This window comes from Hibiscus syriacus, unplaced genomic scaffold (genome assembly GCF_006381635.1).
Source record: "Hibiscus syriacus cultivar Baekdansim isolate YM2019G1 unplaced genomic scaffold, ASM638163v2 tig00112507_pilon, whole genome shotgun sequence".
In the NCBI taxonomy this organism is placed as follows: Eukaryota; Viridiplantae; Streptophyta; class Magnoliopsida; order Malvales; family Malvaceae; genus Hibiscus; species Hibiscus syriacus.
This window is the reverse complement of record NW_024063351.1, coordinates 1,730,490-1,748,467: the sequence shown is the minus strand read 5'-3', so window position 1 is coordinate 1,748,467 and position 17,978 is coordinate 1,730,490. Positions and strand designations below refer to the sequence as shown.

Genomic DNA, 17,978 nt, shown 5'->3' with positions numbered 1-17,978 from the left:
TTAAAATGAGAGTTATAGTTGGGAACATATGATGAAATTAACGCCATTTTTATGGAAAACAATACTCAAATTTGACGGTTGTGATCAAGTTTTGATAAAACTAGAAAACCACAGTGGGGTCACTCTATCACCCTTGGGACCTTCCTAGCTCGTGTGCAGCATATTTATGGGCAACTTCTCCATGTTGCCTCATCCCAACTCCAAACCAACCCTAGGCTCCATCTTCACATTTCCTTTCTCTCTGAACTCAAACTCAAAATTCTACCAATCTCTATCTCTCTCCCTTCTTGAATCCAACTCTTTTGTAAGCTATTTGTTTTAAAAAAAAATGTCGAGCAACAGAAAGAAGCTGGTCTTTAACACTTTCTCAGTCAGCTTTGGGTGCAGCAGCTGCAAGAAACTCAAGCTCACTGCTTTTTTCAACCCTAAACCAAAACCAAAATCTCCTTACAAAACCCTTTTTTTTTACGGTTACTCTTCTTCTTCAACCTCGTCCAAGAAAACAACCCATTGTTCTTCCTCTGAACGCGAAACTGCCACCTCTTTTTCTCCAAGCACACACACTCCTCGGTACTGGAACATTGACAACGACTCCACGTGTCCAACGGCGGTCGTACGAGGGTTTGGCCGCGTCGGAGGAGATAGCTTGGCGGTGAAAAAGGACTCTGATGACCCCTATTTGGATTTCAGGCACTCCATGTTGCAAATGATATTGGAGAAAGAGATATATTCGAAAGATGATTTGAAGGAGCTTCTAAACTGCTTCTTGCAGCTGAATTCGCCCAATTTCCACGGGATAATTGTTAGAGCTTTCACCGAGATATGGAATGGGCTGTTCTCCGTCAAGCATGCTGCCGGTGCATCCTCTAAGCTGCAATTTGGGTTCATGCCACGTAAGTTCTAGCTAATGCATTGCTGATGCCACATTTTTTAGGGGCTTTAGCTTTAGAGTATAGTCCAAGTCCAGTACGTGTGTTTAGGGTGCTCTTTAGTTGATGATTAGTGAAAATTAGTTGGAATACATTTAAATATGTAATAGTGTTTAAATTAACGATTAGGAGTTTATTAGTAACTTTTGACATTATATAAAAATATGTAAAAGACCCAGCAAATCTTTTAGTAGTAGATGGGTCGTTTGTTACCCAGCCTTACAAGGTAGGACAAATTTCTTTTATTTTTTTCTGGACTTTGACCATGAAAGTGGCAAAACTCGTGGGAATATGCTGTATGTATCTTCTTTTTGTTTTCACTTTTGACTACTTACAACAAACCGACATTTTTAAATCATGAGATCATGGAGACTTGAGGTGATTTTAGATATAATTTGCCATGCTACTTTCCATACGAACATAGGAAGAGATCATTAATTGCCACCATTTTGTTAAAAAAAACATGTTGCTGGTGGGGTCATTGGTTGAGTAAAATTACTTGCATAATTTGTAAGAGCCAAGGGAAATCGGCAGGTGGTGATAGAACCCTAAATGAGAAGAGATAAATAATAAAATATACGGATTTGATTCAAGTTCGATCAATACTTGAATAGAATGAATTCAATTTGAGTCAAGACACGACTCAAATTCTTAACGAGTCGAAGCGAATCTACTTGATATACAACTCAAAAAATTCCAAGCAACTTAGAAAAACAATATATTATTAAAATTTTAATTTTTATTAATAACATTAACATATATATGTTTTATTAAATGAAATATAGAGTTTTTATATACTTAAAGTTTATGTTCGAGCTTCAATCAAATTCTAATTGAAAAATATTTTAAGTTTCAAGTCTGTTCGAGCTCGAACTAAACTTAACCATTTTAATCTCACGAACTTTTGAGTCGAGTCAAATTAAAGTATAAACCTTTTAAATCTAGTCGGGTTGAATAATACTGGTGGGGGTACCATGTTGTTTGTTAATGGGGTTGGGGGTAGAGTGGATGGGGATGGCAGACAGCGAATCTTAACATTCTGAACCCACGATGGATAACATGAGCGTTGGGATTTGAACAGTAATAGTAATTAAATTACTATTAGACGAAGGTGGCTTCTTCTTCTGTTATGTGATGAACTGAAAATACAGGTCTTCAATCTGGCTTTAATGCGAGTAACCGATGTATGATTCTTTTATGATGGCTCTTTCACACTTCCCAACAAAGTAATTCATCATTAAGTTCCCACTTGATTTTAATGCCCATGGACTGTTATATCAGGGCTCTGGGGTTTAATCTCTGTCGTTAACAACTTACACTATAAATTCAATTTATTTGAAGATTTTTCTAGGTAAAGTCTAGGTTTCAGTAAATCCTTTACTTAAAGAGGTCGAAGCAAAAATGGCATATAAATAGGGTTTTAACCCCAATACTTCATATGAAGCCATGTATAATAGGTAGGAATGTAAATCAACATAGTGTTTAGTGAACTGTTCATGAATCGTTTGTATAATGTTCGTTTGTTAAGTTAAATAAATAAGTATGAACAAAAAAAATTATGTTCATTTAATAAATGGACAAATACGAGAAAATGCGTGTTCGTTTCGTTTATGTTCACGAATAAGCTCGTTCATTTATGTTCATGAACAAGCTCGTTTCCGGTTCTCATTTTTCTTTGATATTTTTTCATTTTAAATATTAGTGAATCTAGGGATTAAATCGAACACATGATAAGAGTTGAAATTTAAACCATGAATTTAAGGAGTTTAAGTACTAGTGGTGTAGCTTTACCATCATCTTTGGCTTGCAAATAAATGGGTAAAACTAAAAAGTTGAACATATAAACAAACGATAAACAAACAATTTCATGAAAGCTAAATGAACATGTTCAAAACCATATAGACGAATATGTTCACGAACAATAAATAAACAAACACGAACATGTTCGCGAACAATAAATAAATGAACATGATATTAAATTTTAAACGAGCATGATCATTTTCAAAAATAAACAAACGAATACAAATATAACCTTATTCATTCAAGCTCAATTTATATACCCAAATAATAGGAACGTTGCTTCAAGTAACAAGTGGGCTATTTATCTGAACGATACTTGCGTATGATGATCGAATTATATAATTAAATGTTTACTTTTTATTTTTAAGAATTATTTTTTAATCTAAAATTCATTTTTATTATTTTTTAAAAGAATAATGATAAAAGAATATCCTTAACATTTTACTAAATAATTATTTTGATTTATATTCCTTTTTCTAATATTTTATCCCAACATTTTATTTTGAGGCAAAAAGACTCATCCATGGATAGAAAACATTAGTCAACAAACTATCAATGTTCTAAAATAGATGTATTTTTTCTTAAAATAAAAGTTGGATGTCAAAATACTCTATAAAAAGAGGATAAATCGATTATTTAATCAAACCTTTGAGTAGTATCGATACAGAATGATTCGAGGTATTCTAGTTTAATATTTTGATTTCAAAATCATCAATTCGGTATCGATGCCCCTTTTTTGGTATCAATATCATTAAATGAATACACACACTTAATAGGGGATCCTAATTTATAAAATAATTAAAATACTCAAGCGGTGTAAGTTACTAAAATGCTCCTTAACCTTAATAAATAGGTTTGAAGGTCTAAATTATGGAGAATTGAGTGAAATAATCTTTGAGGCTTATGAATGAGTTTAGAAAAGTCTAAATACTTCTAATTACAGAAATATCCTTGGTGTAAAAATGATGAAAATATCCTTGTAGGTTAAAATATCTAGAATGCTTTTGTATATCGAAATGATCAAATTAACCGTAACTAGGAGTAGGCCTGTAAACGAACCGAACGCACATGAACGGAGGTATGTTCATGTTCGTTCATTTAATAAATAAACGAACATAAACGAACACGAACATAAACGAACAATTTTTTTTTGTTCATGTTCGTTTATTAAGGAATATAACTTGTTCATGTTCGTTCATTTAATAAATAAACGAACATAAACGAACACGAACATAAACGAACACGAACATAAATGAACACGAACATAAACGAACATAAACGTTGGAGACCCTACCTTCCATTGTTCTTTCATGAAAAATAGTCGACAATGCAAATCAACCAAATCTACAGTGATAAATAGCGTAAGAGCTGATTAGCAGTGATGAAATGTTTGAAGATACCAAATATTTCGATCGATCTTTTAAAGATATTAAATGATTCACACGACTTTAATTTAACGCTATAACATTTATCTTAGTGGTCCATGATTACATATGAGCAATCATTTTCCACTACGTTATTCTAATAAATTCGTTGGCTAAAAGTTTTGTGACATCAATGTCAGACTTTAGTGAGGTTTGTTAATAATGGTCATTTCCGTTGGCAGAGTAGAAAATTTAATAGCATAAAGATTTCGAACGGTACAAATTGGACTACAAGGCAATAACATAGATCCGAAATCCCTTCGATGCTACATATTGTAACTGATATTATTGCTAAACCACCATTCAAAGTTTTAACGTACCTAAAGTCTACTCCACAACTAAAGGCCACACAAGAACTATGAAAACAAAAGTTCATTGTCAAAATGTATTTTCTACTTATTAATGTGTTCTTTTTGGAAAACCCATTACTTCCGCTATTACACTCTTTTTCAAAAATTGCATAGAAACCTTTGTTTTGTTTTATGACAAATTCTATATATTTTTCTCTTTACTGATGCTCATATACTTCCGATTATTACATTTATCTTCCCATCTATTTCTAGAAAGAAGTATGATGTTTTCTTGAGTTTTAGATGTGAAGATACCCACAATAACTTTACATATCAACTATTAAGCCAAATAAAATAAAGAAAGAGATGAAAACAAACCTGTAAAACTTCAGATTGCACTATAATATAACTTGTTTTGAAGCTTCCAGCGATCGTCTCTACTCTCCAGTGAACACTAGGGTTTGGGAAAAACGGGGGAAAATGAATATATGAACATAAATTGGTCATCAGAATATCAGATTAATTAATATTTTTAAGATACTTACAAATTGATCACCAAAATTGATTTAAGAATATTGGGTTAAACATAAATGAATGAACATAAACGAACATAACCGAACGAACATAACCGAACGAACATAACCGAACGTTCACGAACGTAAATGAACGAACGACACCTATGTTCATGTTCGTTCATTTAATTAAACGAACACAAAATCTTGTTCATGTTCGTTCATTTAATAAATAAACGCACATAAACGAACTTCCCGCCGCACGGTTCATGAACGGTTCGTTGAACGTTCAGTTCATTTACAGGCCTAACTAGGAGAATGAATTAGACACCTCTGTTTGGTGAAAATGACTAAATTTTCTTTATGGTCCAAAATAAATTGATTATTTTATGATTTAGTTCTTATTTTTCTTATTTCTTTAATCTCTCTTCATTTTAAATTATTTTTAATCAAATTTGAACTACATGTTCCTAAACTTCTTTAGACTACCTATTGTTGGTAAAATAGACTACCGGAAAATGAGCCATTAGCATTGACTGGAAAAATATATATTGAAATGTATAAATAAAGAATCGATTAATCGTGTCGTGGTATTAACCACTGCCTTAGAAAAGAATTCGCCCCGATGTGTGTAATCGCTACAATAGGCGGATCATCCCCCGAGGTTAACATGGTCGCTCCAAATTTCGTACACCCGAAACCGGAGTGGACTGTTAGTGGTATTGCACTTCTGATCGGAAAGCACGAAGAGAATAACTTTAGAAAACACTTGGAGAGTGAATTCTAAATATAGAGAGTGAGTTGAGAAGCTGAATTCAACTCTCTATTTATAGGGCTAGAAGTAAGGGTAAATTCGTCCAACAAGAAAATCAAATTAAATTTGATTTTAATTCTGAATTTAAACCCTTTTGTAACTCCTGAAATGTCTTGATGAATCCGGCTAAAAAAGAGTCTAGGTTCATTGCATAAAAACTCAACAGTTATAACTCTTGAAATTAAATCAGGTAACTCATGTAACCCCTGATATTAACAACTTGTCTCTCCCATGAACAAAGCTGGAAATCAGTCCAGATACATCTTAAGTTCTGACTTAATTTAGGAAAATAACTATTTAATTTATTTAATTTCAGATAACTAATAATCAACTGTTATCATCTGAAATATTCGAACTTTAACAGTCTTAATAGCCTATAAATATCAGATGAATCTTTGACATTTTTCATTTAATCTTTCAGAGAAAACATTCCTTATGAATTTTCTCTAAAAAGATAGTATCCGCGCGGACGTGTCAAAGACACGTATTACCACGCTTTGTTCTCTATCACTCAATAAGGGAATGGAGAATGTGAACCTTAAATATCATTCCCACTAGTGTTTCCAACTCTATGTGGGATTGAGCATTACCAACATTCCCCCACTAATGCGAAACAATTCTTCTGAAACTCGAAAACAATATTTCCAGAAGAGCAATAGCGAGATTAGTTGCTTAAGCACTAGTGAACGTATCTGGAACTAGTACATAGTGATGATGAGCAATCCTTCTCTTATATAAGTGAAACTAGTCTTGAACTTTCTAAGATGGGGGTAAACGCATAACACACAACTAACCACTTCATCTACCTGAGTCCGCGATGTGTAAGATATATATATACAAAAGTATATATTTGGCCATCTTACCTCAGGATTCTAGTAAGTGTGCTAGATAAATGGCCCAAACATTTTTCATAGAAGACGATTAACACTTTTCACTTACATAGGTTATTTCATCAAGTTTATCTCGACGTAAATCACCCTTAACAAGGATATGAAATAATTAAGAGCTTTTATAATAGCTCAACCTATCAAATGGTATTGTGACTTTCTTCAAGTTGATTATTAATGAACCACTCAAACTCTAGGATAAAAATTCATTAAGAATAAATATTCAACCTCATTAATCAGTAAATTCAATAAGTCATTCTCACTAGAACCATCCAAATTCTTGGATTTGAATTTATTAAGAGTTTAACAAACTCAACCTTTTTGTCGGTAAGTTCATTATTTCCTTCTCATTTAGGACTACCCACTCACTTTGGGTTATGAACTTATTAAGAATAGATATTCAACCAAAATCGATAAATTCATCAAGTCTTTCTCACTAAGACCACCTAAAGCCTGGGCTATGAATTATTCATCATAGGGATAGACAGTAAGAATGTGCACTATGAGTCTTTCCATGGTTTCGTTTAACCACATTGAACTTAGATAACTAAGTTGGGTATCCAACATGAATTCCTCAACCAATTGAATTTAGACCCATCCCCCTCGACGAATCTAGGACCAAGGATTTGCTAGGTTCCTTTCTGACTTCACATATTCTAAAGAGAGCACTCTATTCTTTATAAGTGTCTAACTGATTCATGCCTTATGTGAATGTGTCTTTTCTTACCATTATACACATATTGCAGCTTGTGAATCACACAATAAAGAAATCGGAGGAGTCTGTCTTCCCCACAACAGAATATATGTTAACGAGCTTCTGAGCCACTCGGCTTGTTGCCTAGCTAGTCAACAGCTATAAACTCTTACTCCATGGTAGAACGAGCAAAACACGTCTGCTTTGATGATTTCCACGAGATTGTTGCTTCACCTAAAGTAAAAACATATCCACTCGTAGAGCTTACCTCATCATTATCAGAAACCCATTTGGCATCACAATATCCTTCCAGTACCGCAGGATAGCCAACAAACTCAAGTTTCCAATCCAAAGTACCCTTAAGATACTTTAGTAAGCGTCTAAGAGCAATCCAGTGTTCACCACTTGGATTAAGAGCAATCCAAAGTACGCGTCTGCTTAGTTTACTCACAACATAAGCAATATCAGACCGGGTATAGTTCATTAAGAACATTAAGCTTCCGACTAATTTAGCATATTCAGTTTGGGAAATGCTACTTCCTTTATTCTTAAAGAGATATATGCTAGGGTCATAAGGGTTCGAACAGGGACGACATCAAAACTGTTAAATTTCTTTAACACTTTCTCAAGATAGTATTCTTGAATTAAAGAAAATTCCTTTTCAGTTTTGGTAATTTTAACTTCTAAGATTACATTGACTTCTCCCATATCCGTTATCTCAAGTTTAGTGGACAAGAAACTGTTTGTTTTGTTAATGGACTCAATGTTAGAACTGAAAATCAACATGTTTTCAACATACAAAACTTATGATGAATCAATCAGTATCAAACATCCTCGAATAAATACAAGCATCCGATCCATTCACAATAAAACCAAAACTAAATATAGTCTTATGAAATTTCTTGTACTATTATCCCCATATAGATCTCCTTATCTAGATCTCTATTCAGAAATATAGTCTTAACATCCATTTGATGTACTCACAACTTATAAATGGAGACTAGTGAAAATAATGCACAGATCATTAAGATGTTCATAACGAGAGAGTAAGAATCAAAGTAGTCTAAAACAAACTTTTGAGTGAATCCTTTGACAACTAGCCTTGCCTTGTACCACTGGATCAAACCATCTGGTCTCATTTTCTTCTGGAAGATTCATTTGCTACAGGGTTTAAATCCTCTAGGCAATCAACTAATTCCTAAGTATGATTAGACATTACCGATTCTAGCATCGATAGATCTGATAGCTTTTTCAAGATCCTCATATAATATTCAAGCTATATGATCAGAAAGAGAGTCTAAATCATTTATCTTAGAAATAAAGGAAGTGATAAAATTTGGTCTAAATAACCTTTTACTTCTTCTAGGCTCGAAATCAATTTCTTGAGAAGACTTAGCAGGAATACTAGAATAAGTGGATATAATATTTTCTATTTGAGTTTATGCATTTAATCTACATTTTAAGACACCCCCACATTTCTAACATTTTGGGATATCCATAAGTGTCTTGAACTACGTGTAAACAAATACTCAATCATACTAGAGTAAAGTTTGTTATGAGTTTTAGCCATAAAACTATATTTTTTTAACAAACTCAAGTTTTGTTTACACATAATTATATTCTCAAAGTTTTGAGAAGTTCCAAATCATTAAGATTAAAATGCATAAACCAATATGAAATTCTTTATAACTTTTTCTCATTCAAAATGAATTTCGATTTTTCCTAACATCAGGAAAAATGATCTCAAGTTTAAAACAAGATATTTTAGCACAAATTCTTAAATAAATAATCTCTTTTCTTTCCTCTACTTAGGAAAATCACTTAAAGAGATTTAATAGCTACTACACACTTTTAGTAGCAATAGTGTCTATCATGTTCTCATTCATGATATTCAACATATTAACCTTAAAGAGATCATTATATATTTTATTTACTATGACTAAATTTGGTATTCCACTCAACCAAATTAATCTCCACTCTTTTAATTATGCACTAAGTTTTAAGAGTTTTTATCTTGTCATAGTATTGGAATAGTGAGCATAGTAATGAACAATGCACCAGGTAGGTTTCTATGAAAGAGAGAGGTGGTGCACTAGGCACGCTTAAGTACCAAGTCTTCATAGAACCAATCATAGACATGCACTTTCATACTCATCACACTAGTTTCCAATAAATCATTTGTGAATTTTCTCTTTCTTTAAATAAGATCTCTTTAAAGAATTATGCTTGATACTTTTACTCACAATAGTATCTTATTAAGCATATATATTTTTGGGCTCACACTACCACCTCAGCCTTAGTAGTACTACCTTAGTCTTTACTAGTGGTTTTATCTCATTTCATAGTATCCACTGAGTTTTAAAGACTATCTTAAAGGCTCATGCAATCTAATTCATTTATTTAAAAAGGCATGAATTAACAGGCAACAAGTCTAAATAATCTGACCTCGTAGATAAAATCAAAATTCCAAATAGACTTGTTCATTCTCACCATGCATGCAACTGCATTCTTTGCATTTATCATTTTTAATAAGCATGATCCCAAAATCCATCATGACAATCTCTTCATCTGAACCATCATCTCTTTTGAATCTTCTGAAGTCAAATGAAGAATATACATGGTTAGTCACGAAATTAATTTACTAACAATAATTTGATAGTGACAAGATCCTTATCTTTAGGATTTTGGTTTCTTATCTTCAATAGATTATGGAAATCAAATTGAATTTAACAACTATTTGATTTTGGAGAATCTTCTCATTTCAGCTTTATCAGCTCCGTATTTTTCCAAATATTACACATTTCATGTATCTTTAAAAATTTCTCAAAGAAAATTATTAGTACGGTAAAAAATATTTATAATTATTTTCACCTTAGTTTTCTGGAACTGTATAATTTTACCCCCCCCCCACATGGGAATAAATGATTTTATATTTCCACATGAACCAAATATCACACTTGCATTATCTCTCATACCAAAATGTCAATGTTCATAACATTATAATCATGTCATTTCTTGATTATAGCATGCAAGTTTCAAAATTGAATGTTTAACAAACACTAACATTTATATATCTATTAACAAAATATTTATATAGCTATTTAATAAATTGTTCAACCTACTATTGAAACTTAAAACATTTAGATATAATGGCTATAATCAACATTCATGTATAAGATTAAAAGTCATGAAATTGCCAACGGTAAATGTTTACACACAAGTTTCATGTAAACTTTAGTACACAACTTTATTGCATTTAAATTAAATTAATCATGCATAACCTTAATTTATGTTTAAATGTTTCTATGCATTAATCATTTAATGTTATAATACACAACATTTTATAACATTACTTAATGCACATTTAAACGTTTTAAATAATATAACATTCAAAGAATTTATTATTTTAATTAAGTATGCAATAAGTTTTTACCATTGTCATAAAGCTAAAAACAATTCAAAGAATATGAATTGTCTGAACAAAGATTTTACTAGCTTACCGAATCAAAATAATTATTTGATATTTGTAAGGGAAAATGTTCTATACGTTTTGTAACCTTCCTAAAGCACTAGTAATTATAATTGCATCACCGACACAAATTTTTAATTCTACCATTTTAACAACATAAAATAGTCATTAATAATTCAACCGAAAGCTATTAGTTTAGAGGAAAAATCGTTTGTTTTCTATTAAACATGCAATCTTTCATCATTAGTCAAGCAATACCAATAGGAATTCGTTTCTAAATTGTTGGTAAAATAGACTGCTGCAAAAGGAGCTATTAGCATTGACTGGAAAAATATATATTGAAATATATGAATAAAGAACTGATTAACCGTGTCGTGGTATTAACCACTGCCTTAGAAACAAATTCACTCCGATGTGTGTAATCGCTGCAATAGGCAGATCATCTCCCGAGGTTAACATGGTCGCTCCAAATTTCGTACACCCGAAACCAAAGTGGATTGTTGGTGGTATTGCACATTTGGAGAGTGAATTCTAAATATAGAGAGTGAGTTGAGAAGCTGAATTCAACTCTCTATTTATAGGCTAGAAGTAAGGGTAAATTCATCCAACAAGAAAATCAAATTAAATTTGATTTTAATTTTGAATTAAAACTCTTTTGTAACTCCCAGAATGTCTTGATGAATCCGGCTCAAAAAGAGTCTAGGTTCATTACATAAAAACTCAACAGTTATAACTCCTAAAATTAAATCAGGTAACTCCTGTAATCCCTGATATTAACTTGTCTCTCCCATGAACAAAGTTGGAAATCAGTCCAAATACATCTTAAGTTCTGATTTAATTTAGGAAAGTAAATATTTAATTTATTTAATTTCAGATAACTAATAATCAACTGCTAATCATCTGAAATATTCAAACTTTAACAGTCTCAGTAGCCTATAAATATTAGATGAATCTTTCACATTTTTCATTTAATATTTCAGAGAAAAAATTCCTTATAAATTTTCTCTAAAAAGATAGTATTCTTGCGGACATGTTAAAGACACATATTACCACGCCTTATTCTTTATCACTCAACAAGGGAATAGAGAATGTGAACCTTAAATAACATTCCCACTAGTGTTTCTAACTCTATGTGGGATTGAGCATTACCAACACCTATTTAGCTTTAATTCCTTATGAGAAAAATAAAATTTCTTATTTTTTCAATTTAATCCCTCAATTTTACATGATTTCCTTATTTCTTCAATATCTCCTTTATTTTAAGTCTATTTTTACTAACTTTAAGCCATATGTTCCACTAAAATTATATAATACCAATGTAACTCCAATTCATATTTAAAACAAATTTTTTTCAATTTAGATCTTTAACTTTGTATTTTATTTAACTTGATTTCTTACTACAACTTTTTACAAATTATTTCTTATCAATTTCATGGCTCCTTAATACTCTCATCAATACTTTGTACTTAAAATATTTTTAAAAAATAACATTATAAATATATTTTATAATTTAGATGATATTAGATTTATAAATATTATGGTACTTTCCCTCCTTATCCATGGATAATATAATTATGTATTGGAATTGTCTGGGATGCGGCGGACCAAAATTTCCTCAGGTTCTTAGGGAGTACACCCAAGATTATAAACCCCACTCGGTGGCCCTGCTAGAGACCCGAATAAGCGGCAATAAAGCTGACAGTGTGATTAATCGGATCGATTTTGAGTGCTCGTTTTGAGTAGAGGCGGTGGGCTTCTTCGGGGGAATTTGGCTCCTTTGGAACAGTCCTCTCACAATAGAAGTTATAGTCGTCCATCCCTAATTTGTCCACGTTAAAGTCAACCGGAATAATCCTCCCCACCACCTGTACATCATGTTCGTGTACGGAAGTCCATGTTATGTATGGCTCATAAAAAGTCTCGTTGTGGGGTTACGAATTATGTGGGTTGGGGTGTGGGGGCGCAGCCCCCGCGGTACGGTACAGTGTTGATTTTGTAATTATGTACCAAGGTTTTCTATTATAAATAGAGATGTAACCTAGACCTAAAAATATCATTGAATAAAATTCTAGCGCCGCCTAGGCACCGAGGACGTAAGCACATTGCCGAACCTCGTAAAATTCTCGTGTTCTTTCGTTTTCTTTACCCGTTTTCGTCAACAATTGGTATCAGATGTCAGGAGCAAAATTCGAAGTCGCGAAATTCGATGGTCAGGGTAACTTCGGATTATGGCAAACGAGGGTGAAGGATCTATTGGCGCAGCAAGGGATCTTGAAGGCTTTGCGACCTACAAAGCCGGCGTCGATGGATGAGGAAGATTGGGAAGAATTGCAGCAGCGAGCGGCAGGAACCATACGATTATGCTTGGCGGACGAGGTCATGTATCACGTCATGCATCTATCGTCTCCAGACGAAATTTGGAGGAAGTTGGAAAGTCAGTTTATGTCCAAATCCTTAACGACAAAACTGTATCTGAAGCAGCGGCTGTATGGGCTGAAGATGCAGGACGATCACGATTTGGCGCAACACGTGAATGTCTTCAATCAAATCGTTTCTGATCTGGCTCGGCTTGATGTGAAAATTGAGGATGAAGACAGAGCGATGATTCTGTTGTGTTCGTTGCCTTCCTCTTACGAACACATGGTGACTACTCTTACATATGGGAAAGAGACTATCAACGTTGAGGAGATTACTGCAGCCTTGTTGGCTCACAACCAGCGGAAGCAGAATGCAGGGGAAAGCTCTCAAGCCGATAGCTTATATGACAAGGGTAATCGAGATCGTGGACGGAAGCCAGAGAAGGCAGGGTCCGGGAAGCGGAATTCCAGATCCAAATCCAGGGATAAGAAGACGATTCACTGTTATAAGTGCAAGGAGGCGGGACATATGAAGCGAGACTGTCCGAAGTTGAAAAAACAGACTGATGAGAAGCGTGATGGCTCATCCAAGTCTGTGAACGTGGTCGAGGATGATACTTCTGATTGCAGTGAGGGTGATATGCTTTCTATTTCAACGACACAATTGACGGATGCTTGGATTCTTGATTCTGGATGTTCTTATCACATCACGCCAAATAGGGAATGGTTTTCGACGTACAGGCCGGTTAATTCTGGTTCGGTTTATTTGGGTGATGATCGATGTTGCAATATTGTTGGTATTGGTGATGTCAGAATTAAGATGCACGATGGCTCCGTTCGGACGTTGAGTGGTGTTCGACATATCCCAGACTTGAAGAAGAATTTGATTTCCTTGGGCACTTTGCACAAGAATGGTTTATCCCTAAGGCTGACGAGGATAGGGAAACCATTAGGATTGTTAAAGGAGCATTGACTGTGATGAAAGGCAAGATGACTGCAGGGAATATCTACAGATTGTTAGGGAGTACCGTTGCAGGTGGAGTTCACTCTGTTGAGTCCTGTGATGATACGACAAAATTGTGGCATATGCGTCTTGCTCATCTTAGTGAACGTGGTATGGCAGAATTACACAAGAGAAACTTGTTGCATGGTGTCAAAAGCTGTAAGCTCGATTTTTGCAAGTATTGTGTTCTTGGTAAACAGACTAAAGTCCGTTTCAAGACTGCGAAGCACACAACTCAAGGGATTCTTGATTATGTGCATTCTAATGTATGGGGCCTTCCACGACATCGTCTTTGGGTGGATCTAGGTACTATGTTACTTTTATTGATGATTTTTCACGGAAAGTTTGGGTGTATTTTTTGAAACAGAAATCTGAAGTTTTTGAGAAGTTCAAGCTGTGGAAAGCTGAGGTAGAAAACCAAACAGGACGAAAAATCAAGTGTTTGCGGTCTGACAATGGTACGGAGTACACAGATTCACAGTTCCTACAATTCTGTAAGGAGCATGGGATTCAGAGGCATTTTACAGTGCGCAAGACACCACAACAGAATGGTGTTGCGGAACGAATGAACAGGTCGTTGAATGAAAGAGCCAGATGTTTGCGGTTGAATGCGGGGCTTCCCAAACACTTCTGGGCTGAGGCTGTTAACATGGCGTGTTACCTTATCAACAGATCGCCAAGGGCATCGCTGGCTGGGAAAGTTGCAGAAGAGGTATGGACTGGTCATGATGTTAGTTTTGATAACTTACGGATTTTTGGTTGTCCTGCTTATGTGCATGTACCTGCTGATGAGAGATCCAAACTTGATGCAAAATCGAAGGAGTGCATTTTTCTGGGTTACAAGAAAGGTGTCAAAGGATTCAAGTTCTGGGATCCAGTTGCGAAGAAAGTTGTGATTAGTAGAGATGTCGTTTTTGATGAACAGTCTATGTTGCAGCAGAAGCAAGACACGACAGTGGTAGATTTCGAGCAGTTTCCAGTTGAGAAACCAGAAACTTCTCAACCGACTTCTGGTGGTTCCACTACGGATGATTTGCAGGATTATAGTCTCGCCAGAGACAGGGTGAGACGGACGAATATAAAGCCTCCGAACAGATTGGGTTTTGAAGACTTGGTATCTTTTGCACTTACTGTTAGCAGTGATGAACCAGTTACTTTTCATGATGCCGTTACTAGTCAGGAAAACGACAAGTGGATGGCAGCCATGGTTGAGGAGATGGAGTCTTTGAATCACAATCGCACATGGGAGTTAGTTCCCCTTCCTGAGGGTAAGAAGCCGATTGGTTGCAAATGGGTGTATAAGAAGAAACCAACAGTAACAAAAAAGAGGGGGAGAAGTTCAAGGCTCGTTTGGTAGCGAAGGGTTTTTCACAGCAGAAAGGAGTTGATTATGATGAAATCTTTTCTCCTGTGGTCAGGCACACTTCAATCCGAGCAGTACTTGCATTGGTGGCTAGTTGGGATTTGCATTTAGAGCAGATGGATGTTAAACTGCTTTTTTGCATGGTGATTTAGAGGAGCAGATCTACATGCGGAAACCTGAAGGTTTCACTCAACCTGGAAACGAGCATTTAGTTTGCAGATTGAAGAAATCTTTGTACGGGTTAAAACAGTCTCCGAGACAGTGGTATAAACGGTTTGACTCCTATATGATCAAGATTGGCTACAACCGATGTGAGTATGATTGTTGTGTCTATGTTAAGAGCCTTGATGATGGTTCTTTTATTTTTCTATTACTGTATGTTGATGATATGTTGATTGCTGCGAAGAACATGGATGATGTTATCGGTTTGAAAACTTTATTGAGTCAGGAATTTGATATGAAAGATTTAGGTGCTGCAAAGAAAATTCTTGGAATGGAAATTTGCAGGGACAGAGACTCAAGGAAACTGCAGCTATCTCAACGGGGTTATGTTGAGAAAATGCTAGAAAGGTTTGCGATGAGCAGCGCGAAACCAGTTAGCACTCCATTGGCGAATCACTTTAAGCTCTCATCAGAACAGTGCCCTAAGACAGATAAGGAAGCTGAAAATATGGCAAAGGTTCCGTATTCTAATGCTGTTGGCTGCTTGATGTATGTGATGGTATGTACTCGTCCTGATTTAGCTCATGCTGTTAGTCAAGTTTGTAAGTACATGTCTAAACCTGGTAAGCAACATTGGGATGCAGTCAAGTGGATCTTTCGGTACTTAAAGGGTACTGTGGGACATGGAATTGTTTTTGGGAGTCAGCGGGATAATCCTTTGGTTGTAGGATATGTGGATTCAGATTATGCAGGTGACTTGGATAATAGAAGATCTACGACAGGGTATGTGTTTACTCTTGGTGGAGGGCCTATTTGCTGGAAGTCTACTGTTCAATCTGTCGTGGCACTATCTACAACTGAAGCTGAATACATGGCAGCGGCTGAAGCTGCAAAAGAAGCTTTATGGCTTACTGGTTTAGTGAAGGAGTTGGGTGTTCAACAAGGTGGAGTTCAGTTGCTTTGTGATAATCAAAGTGCTATTCACTTGGCTAAGAATCAGGTGTATCGTGCTAGAACTAAACATATTGATGTAAGGTTCCACAAGATCAGAGAGTTGGTTGCATCTAGAGAGGTTTTGTTTCAGAAGGTACATACTGATGAGAATGCCGCTGATATGTTCACCAAGCCAGTTACGACAGACAAGTTCAAGCATTGCTTGGACTTGTTGAATGTTTCGAGTTGTTAAAGAAGCAAGGTAACCCAACCCACATTGAAGTTTCCAAGGGGGCAGGATATTCGCCAAGGTGGAGATTTGTTATGTATGGCTCATAAAAAGTCTCGTTGTGGGGTTACGAATTATGTGGGTTGGGGGTGTGGGGGCGCAGCCCCCGCGGTACGGTACAGTGTTGATTTTGTAATTATGTACCAAGGTTTTCTATTATAAATAGAGATGTAACCTAGACCTAAAAAATATCATTGAATAAAATTCTAGCGCCGCCTAGGCACCGAGGACGTAAGCACATTGCCGAACCTCGTAAAATTCTCGTGTTCTTTCGTTTTCTTTACCCGTTTTCGTCAACAGTCCAGATAGCAATAAGCGACAGGCCTTTGAAGAAACCTCCACAATATTCCGATGTCTAGGGATTCCCCATGGATTCTCACAGGGAACTTTAATTCTATTCTTTCCTCCGACGAGAAGACAGGTGGAATTAGGAAATGGATTGGGTGTAAGCTTTTTCATGAGTTCATGACAAATCGTAATATTTCTGACTTGGGATTATCCTATTAACGTTGACTAGTGGAGGTTTGTTGGAAAGGCTTGATAGGGCGATCATTAACACCGCTTGGATTGACCTAGCCCCAAACTCACATGTCCGACATCTTCCCTAGTTGAAGTTTGATCACAGACCCATCCTGATTTGTTCGAAGGCCTTGACCAATAGTTGCGCCACCCGGCCCTTCCAGTTCCTTGCCAGCTGGATCAAACACTCGGGCTTCCCCAATTTCATTCGTAATTCTTGGAGCTTCACCGGTAATATCTCTGACTCTATTCATCATATTACTTCTGATCTATCCGTTTGGAATAGGGAGGTATATGGTAATATCTTTCAGGTTAAGAATAAGCTTAAGAAACAACTCGATCTGATCCAAAAAGCTCGAGAAATGAATGAAAATGAGTTTCTTTTATCCGAAGAAATGGATACAAAACTTAAGCTTGAGGAAACGCTCGATCATGAAGAGAGTACGTGGTAGAAAAAGTCGAGAAGCTAATGGGTCCTTGAAGGTGACCCTAATACGAAGTACTTTCATCATCAAGCTTTAAAAAGACGCAGG

The 17,978-nt window shown here is 35.3% G+C and overlaps 1 protein-coding gene across 1 annotated transcript; it reads left to right on the top strand.

Annotated features, from left to right (window-relative positions):
* Positions 1–328: 328 nt before the first annotated feature.
* Positions 329–940, top strand: LOC120181079 (transcription repressor OFP6-like). Its single transcript, XM_039186295.1, has one exon. It carries the CDS (start codon positions 329–331, stop codon positions 902–904), a length of 576 nt encoding a protein of 191 aa, XP_039042226.1. The 3' UTR covers positions 905–940.
* The last annotated feature ends 17,038 nt before the right edge of the window (positions 941–17,978 follow it).

What these genes read in the sequence shown, in the direction of transcription:
- LOC120181079 (XM_039186295.1), top strand. Translation starts at nt 329, where the DNA reads ATGTCGAGCAACAGAAAGAAGCTGGTCTTTAACACTTTCTCAGTCAGC.